The 12,069-nt window shown below is 34.6% G+C and overlaps 1 protein-coding gene and 1 long non-coding RNA gene across 4 annotated transcripts in view; one reads left to right on the top strand and one right to left on the bottom strand.

Moving 5' to 3' along the window:
- LOC124888647 overlaps nucleotides 1-1,687 on the top strand; it is a 3,715-nt gene extending 2,028 nt beyond the window's left edge. The window contains exon 2 of the long non-coding RNA XR_007047198.1: nucleotides 1,362-1,687. This is a non-coding gene — a long non-coding RNA (uncharacterized LOC124888647). The remainder of the gene's footprint in view (nucleotides 1-1,361) is intronic.
- Nucleotides 1,688-6,003: 4,316 nt separating this feature from the next.
- On the bottom strand, nucleotides 6,004-11,274 carry LOC107843329 (major facilitator superfamily domain-containing protein 12). Of its 3 annotated transcripts, none has more exons than XM_016687568.2 (13): nucleotides 10,944-11,268; nucleotides 9,546-9,718; nucleotides 8,967-9,036; nucleotides 8,588-8,787; nucleotides 8,305-8,380; nucleotides 8,124-8,201; nucleotides 7,966-8,045; nucleotides 7,733-7,859; nucleotides 7,576-7,635; nucleotides 7,434-7,484; nucleotides 7,180-7,338; nucleotides 6,820-6,952; nucleotides 6,004-6,727 (listed from the first exon to the last, which is right to left on the bottom strand). In XM_016687568.2, the coding sequence occupies exons 2-13, from the start codon at nucleotides 9,698-9,700 to the stop codon at nucleotides 6,561-6,563; spliced, it is 1,356 nt and encodes a 451-aa protein (XP_016543054.1). In that variant the 5' UTR covers nucleotides 9,701-9,718; nucleotides 10,944-11,268; the 3' UTR covers nucleotides 6,004-6,560. The 3 variants fall into 3 exon arrangements, with proteins under 3 accessions (XP_016543054.1, XP_016543063.1, XP_016543083.1); XM_016687577.2 differs by lacking the exon at nucleotides 10,944-11,268 and adding an exon at nucleotides 9,899-10,248 and having other exon boundaries at nucleotides 6,021-6,727; XM_016687597.2 differs by lacking the exons at nucleotides 6,004-6,727; nucleotides 6,820-6,952 and having other exon boundaries at nucleotides 6,988-7,338; nucleotides 10,944-11,274.
- Nucleotides 11,275-12,069: the final 795 nt, after the last annotated feature.

Here is a 12,069-nt window from a genome sequence, read left to right as displayed (position 1 = left end):
ATTTTAAAATATAAATCATGAGATAAATCAGTGCTAAAACATACAAGTATTAAAATAGATATTATTAGTGAAATAAATCTGTGTAATTATATGAAATGAATTAATACCTCTTTTAAACTCATGGATAATGTTGAAGGTTGTGTCTTAAAATTCAAAAGAAATATCACGAGTGAAATAATGAGTATGTACGCAAACAACAATAACTGGCAGCTGGTTGCTTTTAAATGGTGGAGTTACAATACACCTTTTAAGGTATTGAATTCTAGCACACAATTATTAAAGTTTCATCGGTTAGGGGAATTTCTAAGAATTTAAGTAAGTTTGGTGAACTGTTGGTGTATTTTTTTTTTTTGATGGGTAAGTTTTACCTGCTGTAGCAGGTCATTTATTTCTCAGGTAAAAATATAAAAATGAATGACCTACAGTAAAAGTTACATGATGGTGTAAAAAGAAAATATACCAACTGCGTACCAAACTTAAACTCATTTCTAATTCCAACATAGTGTGATAATGGAGTTTTACTTGTAAAAGTTTACTACTTTTAGCATTACTATATTTGGATTTTTTTCGTATTTTAAATAAAAGTATTTTTATCCAAATATTTTTTCGTATTAAAAAGTAGCTAAACAATAACTAATTTGACAATATAGCTATTTGGTGATTTCTCCATTATATTAGCTAGATAGAGGCCCATTGTAAATTTGCAGTGGTCTCAATAGCAATGATCCAAACTATTGTGTTTAGTCCCATACTGTAATCTCATGCAACCTGCCAATGCTCTAAATAGCAAGTAGTCAGTGCCACTAATTTTCTATTCATAATTGAGACAACATATGGAGGACAATAAGGACCAATAGTTGGATTTTTCATGTGCCTAAGAGTTGGATTTTTGATAAAATTTATTTTGAAAAATAGTGCTTTTCTGGACATATAGGGGAATCAAACTTCAAGAAAAATAATAAAGGAATGTTTCTTTTCAAATATTCCAAACAAGAAATACTAGACAACTTTTAGTTGCTTAGACATAATCCTTTTTCTTTTTACGAGCTCACGTCTGACATGCCTGAACCATATCTGTTTTCACCTCTGACATATTGTTCGTTTCAACTTAGAATTGAAAAAAGTAATATGTCCTTTGTTAATGCACAACTGATAGACTAGAGAGTATTTATATACAAAGACCTATTATTACAAACATGATTTTAGCAACATATCTTGCTCAATATTAGGGCATATATTGGAGGAGAATTATTGTATTATTTTGCATCTTTGGAGATATGATCAACAGCCTCGACTCTTGTCCACTTAAATGCGTTTCACAAGTTAATAATTCTACTTACTTTTTTATATGTAACCTTTAGAAACTCCTAGTTCATTGTTGACAGTAACAATGGAGATGTTCATCACAGTAACAAGGAACGAGACAATAAGAAGTTCATCTCACACAAGGAAATGGAGCAGGCCAAAGCAAATAAAAGGATTGAGCCCATATTAGGCCAGTCATCAGTACCAACAACCCACAAGTCCAAATATTTAGCTTAGACTAGAAAGTTCTTTTATTTTAGCTTAGAAGAGAAGTTTCTTATTTTATTTTTATTTTCATTGTTTAGCTTAGAAGAGAAGATTCTTTAACTTGTATAAATAAACATGATTGGCAAGAAATATACAGACAAGAAAAATTCTCAAATACTGTCTCTTATTCTCTACATGGTATCAAAACTTCTTTGAAGATCCTTTTTTCGAAGCCTTCTTTTCCCTACCATGACAAACACAAGTTCTGAGTCACCTTCTGAATCCAAAGTATTGGATCAAAGCAGCCCTTATTTTCCTTCATCCATCTGATTCACCAGGGATGTCTTTAGTGAACTCCAGTTTTGAAGAAAAAGGTTATGGGGGATGGAGAAGATCCATTCTCATTGCTCTATCAGCTAAAAATAAGCTGGGATTTATTGATGAAAGCTACAAGGCTCCAGCCCTTAACAATCCAGATCTGCAATCATGAATCCGGTGCAATGACATGGTTACCAGTTGGTTGCTGAATTCACTTTCTAGAGACATTGCTGACAGTGTGCTCTATCCTAAAACAGCTAAAGCACTATGGAGGGATCTTGAGGACAGATTTGGCCAATCTAATGGGGCCAAATTGTATCGATCAACTGCAAAAGGAAATGAGTGAGTTGTCCCAGGAAACACATGATATTGCAACATACTACACAAAAGTCAAGGGGTTATGGGATAAGTTAGATACCTTGAACACTAAAACACTTGCTCTTGTAAGTGTGATTGTAGTGGTAAGATGAGAATGAGTAAAACACAACAAGATGATAGACTCATACAATTCTTTATGGTATTGAATGAAGCTTATGGGGCTGTGCGGAGCAACATCTTAATGATTTCTCCTCTACCTTCTGTGAGTCTTGCTTACTCTCTCCTCATTCAAGATGAAAAACAAAGGGAGATTACTATCTACTCCAGTCCTGCGGGGGATCACTCTTCATATTTATTTGCTGACAGCAATGCACCTCCTCGGTACTCTCAAAATAATCAGAGGAATCATACTCCTGAATATAGATCCAAGAAGATTGACACATCTTTGACATGTTCTCACTGCAAGAAGGTTGGACACATAGTTAATAAGTGCTATAGGATCATTGGCTTTCCTAATGATTTCAAGTTCACCAGAAATAAAAGGATGCAAAACACTGTGAGGAGCAATGTTGTTATTCCCTCTGATTTACCTGGTTATTCTGGTTCTTTACCTAATTTTGCAAATCAAGTTGGAAGCCATTTCACCAGTGAGCAACTTTCTCAATTGGTTAATATATTAAATCAGGCTAAGATCTCTCAACCAGATGCTTTACTTGCTAATTCTGCAGCTACAACCGCTTGTGCTGGTAATGGTTCAGTTTTCTATTTACTACTCTTAAATTCTAACCCTTGGATTTTAGATTCAGGGGCGAGTCAACATATGTGTTTTGATGCAACAAACTTCACTACTCTCACACCCCTTAATCAAATCATCAACATCACTTTACCTAATTTTTTTAGGGTAAAAGTAACTCATTCAGGAATTGTTGCTCTATTTTCTGATCTCATTATTCACAATGTGCTTTTTTTACAGTGGTTACAGATACTTCCTCACCATAGTATATAATTTTAGAAGAACTACTTGGACTGATCTCTTGATCACTAAGGCTAATGCTTTTCCTATGCTAAAACAATTTCTATCCATGGTTCAAAGGCAGTTTAATAGTAAAGTAAAAATCATCAAGTCTGACAATGCTTTAGAATTAGGAAAGGAAACTGTTACCTCCGAATTTCTGTTTTCTCAAGGAATTCTTCATCAAACATCATGCATTTATGCTTCTCAATAAAATGACATAGTGGAGAGAAAGCACAAATATCTTTTAGAAACTTCTAAGGTTTTTTTGTTTCAGTCTAGCCTACCTATTTCTTATTGGGGTGATTGTGTTCTTACGTCTACTTTTTTAATCAATAGATACCCCCCCCCACCCCACCATAGTCTTAAATGGTAAGACCCCTCATGAAGTTTTGTTTGGTTATCATCCTAAATATCAATTTCTCAAGGCTTTTGATTGTCTCTGCTATGCTTCTACTTTAACTCCAAATAGATCAAAATTTTCACCTAGAGCTACTGCCTGTGTGTTTTTGGGTTATCTGCCGGGTCAAAAGGGATATAAGTTATTATCCTTACAAGACAAGAAAATATTTGTTTCAAGAGATGTTCACTTCCATGAAATAGTTTTTCCTTTCAGGAGGACTTCAGGCTCTGCTCCAATTTTCTCTCATTCACATCCCGCCTCTCCAGATTCATATACCATTCCTTCTGGCCCTAATTTAACACCTATCTCTACAACTACACAAGATCCTTTATCTCCTTCCCCTCCTTCTACCTTTAATTCTGATCCTACCTCCTCTATCCCTGACCCTATTATTTCTTTGCCTCAACCTACTACTCTTGAACCCAAAAGATCATCCAGAACCCATAAACAACCTGCTTATTTAGATGACTACTACTGTAACAATATGTTTATCATTGATCTTACCACTTCTTGCTTCACTTTACCTATCAGTCCCCAGGTTTTTTCCTTCACTGCACTTTCTTCTACAAATCAACTTGTAGTGAACTCTATCTCTTCTGTCACTGAGCCCACTACTTATGCACAAAATGCAATGCACCCATGTTGGCAAGCAGATATGAATAATAAAATTGAGGCCTTGATATCTAATCAAAATTAGGATATTGTGGAGGTCCCTAAAGACAAAAGGGCTCTACTCTGCAAGTAGGTGTTCAAAGTGAAACATATGTCTAATGGTAGTATTGGTAGAATCAAAGCAAGACTCGTAGTTCGAGGTGATATTCAAAGGGCTGGGATTGACTTTACTAAAACATTTTCACCAGTGGTCAAAATGACAACTATAAGGTGTCTTTTGGCTATTGGTGCAAAAAGGAAATGGCCCTCCTTTCAGCTAGATGTCAGTAATGCCTTTCTTCATGGAGACCTTGATGAAGAGGTATACATGAAGTTTCCAGCAGGCATGGTTTTTCCTAGTCCTAATCTTGTTTGTCGACTGAAGAAATCACTCTACGGGTTAAGGCAAGCATCGCGACAATGGTTTGCTTGACTATCAGCAACTCTTCATTTCAAAGGTTTTCACTCATCACTTAATGATTACTTACTGTTTTACAAGAAATCTTGGGATCTTATTACTATCATTGTTGTATATGTCGACGATATAATCATCACTGAAAGTGATTTCTCTACTATCACACGGTTGAAGGAATTTCTCAATGCAGAATTTAAAATAAAGGATTTGGGACACTTACACTACTTTTTGGGACTTGAAGTTTTCAGAGAAGAAAAAGGGTTGATTAACTTAAAGAAATTCACTCTTGAGCTGCTTGCCAAATTTGATTGTGCTCAATTGCCCCTAGTCTCTTCTCCATTGGATCCATCAGTTAAGCTCTCATCTAGCTCCAGAGAACTCATTATTGACCCTAACGTTTATCGTCGCCTAATTGGAAAGCTCAACTACCTTACGCATACTCGCCCTGATCTTTTATATGCTGTCCAACATCTCTTCCAGTATATGCTACAACCCTGTCTTCCCCATTTCAATGCTGCTCTTCGAGTTGTTCGTTATCTACGGTCCGACCCAGGTCAAGGTTTGTTCTTTACTAGTGACCCTTTATTTTCCCTCTTTGGTTTTTGCGACGCCGATTAGGGTTCTTGTATAGATTCTCGACGTTCAGTTAGCGGGTTCTATATTACCCTTGGTGGATGTCCCATCTCTTGGAAGTCCAAGAAACAACCATCCATTTCTTTATCCTCTGCTGAGGAAGAATATCGCTCCATGAGGCGTGTGGTTGTCGAACTCACCTGGCTGAATCGATTCCTTCATGATTTAGGTGTCCCTCCATCTCTTCCCATTACTGTTCACTTTGACAGCCAAGCAGCAGTTCATATAGCCAAAAACCCCGTCTTCCACGAACGCCCCAAACACGTCGAAATTGACTGTCATTTTGTTTGACAACAATTTCTCACCGGATTAATCTCCCTTTCTTTTGTTCTTGCCGCCTCTCAACTCGCTGACCTTCTCACCAAACCCTTGTCTGGGCCTTCACATCACTCTTTAATTGTCAAGTTGGGACTTGTTTCACTCCCCTCCAACTTGAGGGGGGTGTTGACAGTAACAATGGAGATGTTTATCGCAGTAACAACGAAAGAGATAATGAGTTCATCTCACACAAGGAAATGGAGCAGGCCAAAGCAAATAAAAGGATTGAGCCCATATTAGACCAGTCATAAGTACCAACAACCCACAAGTCCAAATATTTAGCTTAGACTAGAAAGTTCTTTTATTTTAGCTTAGAAGAGAAGTTTCTTCTTTTATTTTTATTTTCATTGTTTAGCTTAGAAGAGAAGATTCTTTAGCTTGTATAAATAAACATGATTGACAAGAAATATACAGACAAGAAAAATTCCCAAATACCGTCTCTTATTCTCTACATTCATATATACCAAATATGGGATACCTTAGTCTCCATTTTGGGACTCATGTTTGTAACTCAACAATATTTAACATTGCTTGTTAGGTCCATGTAGAGGTACATCTATTTGATGAATGTCTCAAACTAAGGATGTGTCTCCTCTATGGGCTCTATCATTCTTGGTTACACAGTTACATGAAAATTCACTTCTCCTCCATCCACTTAATATATGGAAAAGAGGGAAATTTGAAGACCAAAACTTGATTTAATTTTGAAAATTATCATTCCCCAGTGATAAATGTGTGTGGCTCAATCTGCTTCCCTCAAAAGTGCAAGAGTTCCTAACAACAGTTTCACATGTGTACAATTACAACATTGCTTGACCTATATACAATTGAGCACATATAGGATTTGCATAAACTGATGTACAAAGCAATATAGAGCTTATGGCTTATTACTATACTGAACATGTGCACATGCAACTTCAACCAATCAACCATATTTGCCTCAATTAATCTACAATTGGCAACTTCAATCTTTCTGAAAGCTATGCCAACAAAGGTTCTGCCAAGGGCTCTGGATGTGAAGTTCTGAACTTTGTAAAACATGTAACAATGACTCCAGCTAATGCAGCAACTCCCGGTATGAATCCCAATGAAAATCGCGTAACTGTGAAACAAGGATATGCTGGATTGCAGGATGCTGGTGTTACAGCTGCACGCATAAGGTTGAACGCTATCATGTCAAAGATTTAAGTTTCATTCATGATATGTAGGCATTTGAAGAGAACGAAAGAGATAACTTACTCTCTTTTGACTCTAGAATGTACAGCATTATCCCACACAATACTTTCTCCACAAAGCCTAATGATCCATATACAAAAGCAGATCCCTCAACTTCTTTATCAACTAGCTCACTTTCCATGCCTACTGAGGTTACCTGTTAACCACAAAGGAAATAGGAACATCGCGATTTGATTGTCAAAATGAAGCAATTTCCAGCTCTGAATTGCTAAATCTAGGAGGCTTAGTAAATACTAGTTTTGGACGCGTTAACTTGATACTCAAGATTATGAATACATCAATGTTAGATTGCAGAATATATCAACAGTCTAACAAGATATAAGCAGATTAAATTGAGGTCATAATAATTGAACTGCAGCTTACCATCATGAAGGTATTGGCGATTCCAATAACCACGGACAAGATGTACATTAAACTGTTCATATTAATCGGTAGGGAGAGTACTACTGCACCAGAAAATAGCCACAGGAGGCCTCCTACTGAAAAGATGGCCTTCAACCTGTTACTACTCCATTCAAGCTCCTACATGAAATCGGAATAATAGCTTAGTATTTGTAGACAAAGAACAGGCCAAAAGTGAAGACCAAATGTAGAACAACCCCATAGAGAAAGAGAACCTGGAGTACGACAGACGTAACAAAGCTGCACAAATAGATGATGGCTGGAACCTATATTACATAATAACTAAGCCCGATAAGCATTATTTAATTGGAAGATGTAAGAGTTGAAAATTTTATTTAACTCGAAAACAAATCATACCAAAGCCTTGGAAGATTGACTCATGTGTAGATCACTAATTACATAGAGAGCAAGAAACACCTAAGATAACAAAGACATAACAGAAACTTAGAAGAGACAACTACTACATATGTCAGTGATCGATAACTTAAAGAAGCTGACAGAAAATTATAGTCACCTGTGATATATTCGTTACAACTCTCGTTAACATATAAATACAAGCTACTCTATAATACAGGCCATTTTTCAACCATCGCTTCCAAGAAGAACCGCGGGGATTTGTCTTGTGAGATACTTGTTTCACCCTGCACAAGAGATCCAAATATACATTAAATCTGGTGGTCTATTTCCTCATTAATGAAGTGCTTTTGATCCTTTCGAAACCACAAGAGGACTAAGTAGGAAACAAACCTAGGCTCTTTAGTTCCAAGATGAAATATAATTACAAAGCAGCACCCGATCAAAACTGTGATAAATGCCAACAAGTGGTACTGCAAATATAAATGTTAAAAGTACAACATAAAGCACAGGCACATGCATATAGAAAAGCACTCCTGGTATTCATATACCTGCTCCTTGATTTCAACTTGTTTCACGGATGAGTTGAAGATGAAAAATCCAACTCCATATACGATTAGGCTTGCAACCTTCCCGAATTATTGGCCAGTTCACAGTATCAGACAAGAGGAAAAGGTTAGTTTTGTTTAGTATTACAGAAAATTTGCAGCTAAGACAAGTTAGATTATCAACCATTGTGAAGGCATTACGACAGCTAACACATGCCACTCTGCTTGTTTGATCCAAGGTAATGCCATTCACCATTGCCCTACAACGAAGAAGGCCACAATGTTCATTCATGCTTCAAGCATTTAGAATGATTAGCACTTCATTGATGGGAAAACACAACACATTTATCATGTTAGCCAAATAATAGAATGACTCTGTAGTAAAGAATACAAAAAACAAATTTGCTAATCTGAAAGATGATATGGAAACCGCTTGCACAGGAGAATAGATGAGTCGAGATGATTACATATGTGATACTTGAGTACAAGACCATCCACCACTGAAGAGTATATCAAACATATAATATCCAAACATTTGCATAAGAGGTGTATCTATCCCAATAATTTTGCAAGGAACGCAAACGCCCCAATAAAATGAAGAAAATGCAACAGAGACAAGAACAGTCCCCACAGCATGCCATATTTTGAAATGTCCAAATCTGTCTATCTGTTGAGAAAAAATAAACAAACAAAATTAGTACATGATCGGCAATTTTCTCATGCATATTGAATCACACATAACATTTTCTCATGATATTACATTACATGTTTTTCTAATGAAAGAAAAGGAAGGATCACAATGAAGTTTCTTATTACAGAATGATAGTCACAGACATGTCAAGGTACCAGTTCTCCTGCAATTATGGTCATTATTGCATCTGTGAATTGCCCTGTAATTGCAAGTGCTGCAACTTGTCTGTGGAACAAAACCAAATGTAGAGTTAAATAAACCAATGTCATAATGAAGTTCAAACTAGTGTGCTAAAGCCACTAATAGACTAACTAGATCCAAAACTTTGTAAGCCTTGAAATCATGTAGCTTCTAATGAAATGATGCATTAGACTTCCTTTCCAAACTTCTCGGAAATTCATGAAATCCTTGTCACATCTATCAAGTAGTAGCAGAATTATGCAAAACTTTTAAGTCCTTTTTCGATTTTTCTTTTAACGAAAGTACAAAACCAAGACTACCAAGGGGTGTGATCTGTGATGGAATGATAAGAGTTCCCCACCTTTGACCAAAAAGTCTCGGGTTCTAGTCTTGGGGACTGCTCGGGGCAAATGCCGATTAGTTAGGACCTGTTGCTTCCTAAAATAGCTACAGCAAGATGTTCATACAGAAAAAGATAGTTCTAAACTTCTAATCAGCTGAATGAAATTGGAGAAACTAAATCAAGGTTTGCAACAAGGTGTGCATGTACTTACTTTGGAGGCACTCCAATACTGGTCAAATAGAGCAAGAGGTAAGTGTTCCAATAGGTAGATGTTATGTCATTAAGCACATGCCCTACACCATATGCTAGAACAGACCATCTTCCCAATGGCTTTGCTTCATCATTTTCCACAATGCTACCAGTCATGATGGAACATGCAAATTCCTGTTTTTACAACAACACAAAATATATAGCAAATTAATGAAGTGTAACTATAAGATGATAAATTAATATATGAAATGCACAAGTTCTTTACATATAGGAGTGAGTATCAATCAATATGACATGGACAAATTCCCCATTCAGAAGCAAGATATAATTAAAAATTAATAATGTAAATATTACCCTTAAGATGATTGAAAGAGTCTTTTCAATTATTATTGCGCTTGCTGATTCAAGTTTTACTATAGAGTCATCAGCCAATGATCCATTACATACAAGAGGCCAATTAATACAACTGTATCCCCATTTAATTAGTCCAATTATTATTGTGGTGATTTTTCTTCTGTTAAAGAGTAGTTTTTTAAAGAAAATTATACTCAAGAAATGCAATTAGGAACAAAAGTATTATTTTTCGAACTAAACGTTCGTCAACATGTATGCTAAGGGTTTAATTTTAGTAGAGACAAAAGAAAAACAATGTTCAAAATTGCTTTTACTGCAGGAGTGTTTTTTTTTTTTTTTTTTTTTTTTGGAGCACAAGAAGTTGTTTAGCATTAGGATGCATCTACTTTTTTGAATTTTAAATTTCCTATTGTTAAATTAGTTTGTTGATATATTTTAGTTTTGTTGGAATTTATCTTATGCAGATAGAGATGCAACAAAACTAGGCAACAAATAACAAGACTTTAGGTCCTAATTATCTTAAAATTGACCACCTGCAAAAATTTTCTCAGATGTTTTGTAACTGAAACGCAATCTTAATTGTCTAATCTTAAGATAAAAACCTTCACTTTTCAAAAATATCTAGATTAGGTTCATTTGAGAGAACCAATTATTTTTATGTGACCAAACTTTGTTTTAAAAATCACGTTTTGGAAATCCTCTTAGATCTAAATCATTATCAGACAAGAATTTTAAAATCCCATACGCATATTAATAAACTTAACTTTATTTGTTGATCTATGGTCCCTGTGAATCATTTAAAAATGTTTTTATATACTCCGTCCTTTAATTAATCTTTTATTCTTTTAATTTATTTGTTCAATTTATAAAATCAAAACTATTTATCTTTTTCTTTCAATATTATCTTTATTATTAAATAACTACATAAATTATTACTGATCAAATAATTAATACAATTAATTTTGTAAAATAAATCTTTAATAAAATCTTTTAAAGTGTGAGTCAACACGAATCAACTAAAATAAAATAGAGAAATTATTCTTACCTTAGTGATCAAGAAGATATTGGGGCGTTATTAGTAGAATCTCAACTCACACTTTCTGGGTAATCAAGATGATGACCACCTCTTCATCATTAATTCAACTCTCATATGATATTGTATTCACAATAGTTGTTTACAAAAGTAACTACACTAAATAATAACTTTTTTATCTTAAAAAGAAAGAAAAGGGCAGCCATATGTTGATACAAACATATGTTACAAAAGCAACTAAGAAATTTGCAACAAGGAAAAGTATGTTTTTTCCTTTCTTTTTGGAAATAGTCATCCCATTTTAAAAAATTCAAATTTTTTGGTTTTTTGTTCAGAGCCAGTTGTACTTGATCATAGTTTTCTAATTATTATCTTTTTGTTAATTATTTATGGTACAGGAAAAAGATTCACTGCCTTATCTCCAATGACCTAATATTGTTAGTTTCTGTAAATTGTAATGTCATGCAATGCAATCCTTGCTTTAAATTTTTTAAAAAATATACAGGGCTCTGGATATCTTTCGTTCACGGCACGAAAAGAATAAACGGGGAAAACGTCAGAAGATGTTGATGTTCAATTGATTATATACAGTATTTCCTCCGTTTCATAATAAATGAATTATTGAATTTTAGCACACATATTAAGAAAAAAAACATTAAAGACATAAATTTAACATAACTTTTTATTTTTATCCCCAAAAAAGAAAAAACTAACCTTGATAATACCTTTTCAAAAGTTAATTGGTTGTCAAATCATAAGAGTAAACTTGGAAAAAAATTCAATGATTCACTTATTTTGAAACACCAATAAATACCCCAATAATTCACTTATTTCGAAACGGAGGGAGTATATAATATTGACCTGTCTTATTGAACTCAATAGCAAAATTGTATCGAAGTTTGGAAAATTGGTTCATGTGTAGATCGTTGATTACATAAAGAGCAAGAAATAACTGAGATAATGAATATTTAAACTAATGAATTACCGGAAATACAATGTGCTAGGACACAGTGGTGAAGTCAGAATTTACGTTAAGAATATTCAAAAATTAATATACACATCAAAAGTAATTATGACATATATTTAACTTTTATATATACAATATGATTTTTCGACGGAGGTGTTCAATTGACCACCC

This window comes from Capsicum annuum, chromosome 1 (genome assembly GCF_002878395.1).
Source record: "Capsicum annuum cultivar UCD-10X-F1 chromosome 1, UCD10Xv1.1, whole genome shotgun sequence".
NCBI classification, from domain to species: domain Eukaryota; kingdom Viridiplantae; phylum Streptophyta; class Magnoliopsida; order Solanales; family Solanaceae; genus Capsicum; species Capsicum annuum.
The sequence above is the reverse complement of the archived record's forward strand: the minus strand, read 5'-3'. Positions and strand labels throughout refer to the sequence as shown.

Excerpts from the sequence above, each read along its gene's own strand:
- LOC107843329 (XM_016687568.2), bottom strand. The coding sequence starts at position 9,700 with ATGACTGGTAGCATTGTGGAAAATGATGAAGCAAAGCCATTGGGAAGA. Across the intron at positions 8,381-8,587 it reads TGTACTCAAGTATCACATAT|GGCAATGGTGAATGGCATTA; the intron begins GTAATCATCTCG and ends TCTTCGTTGTAG. Across the intron at positions 7,485-7,575 it reads GTCAATCTTCCAAGGCTTTG|GTTCCAGCCATCATCTATTT; the intron begins GTATGATTTGTT and ends TATGTAATATAG.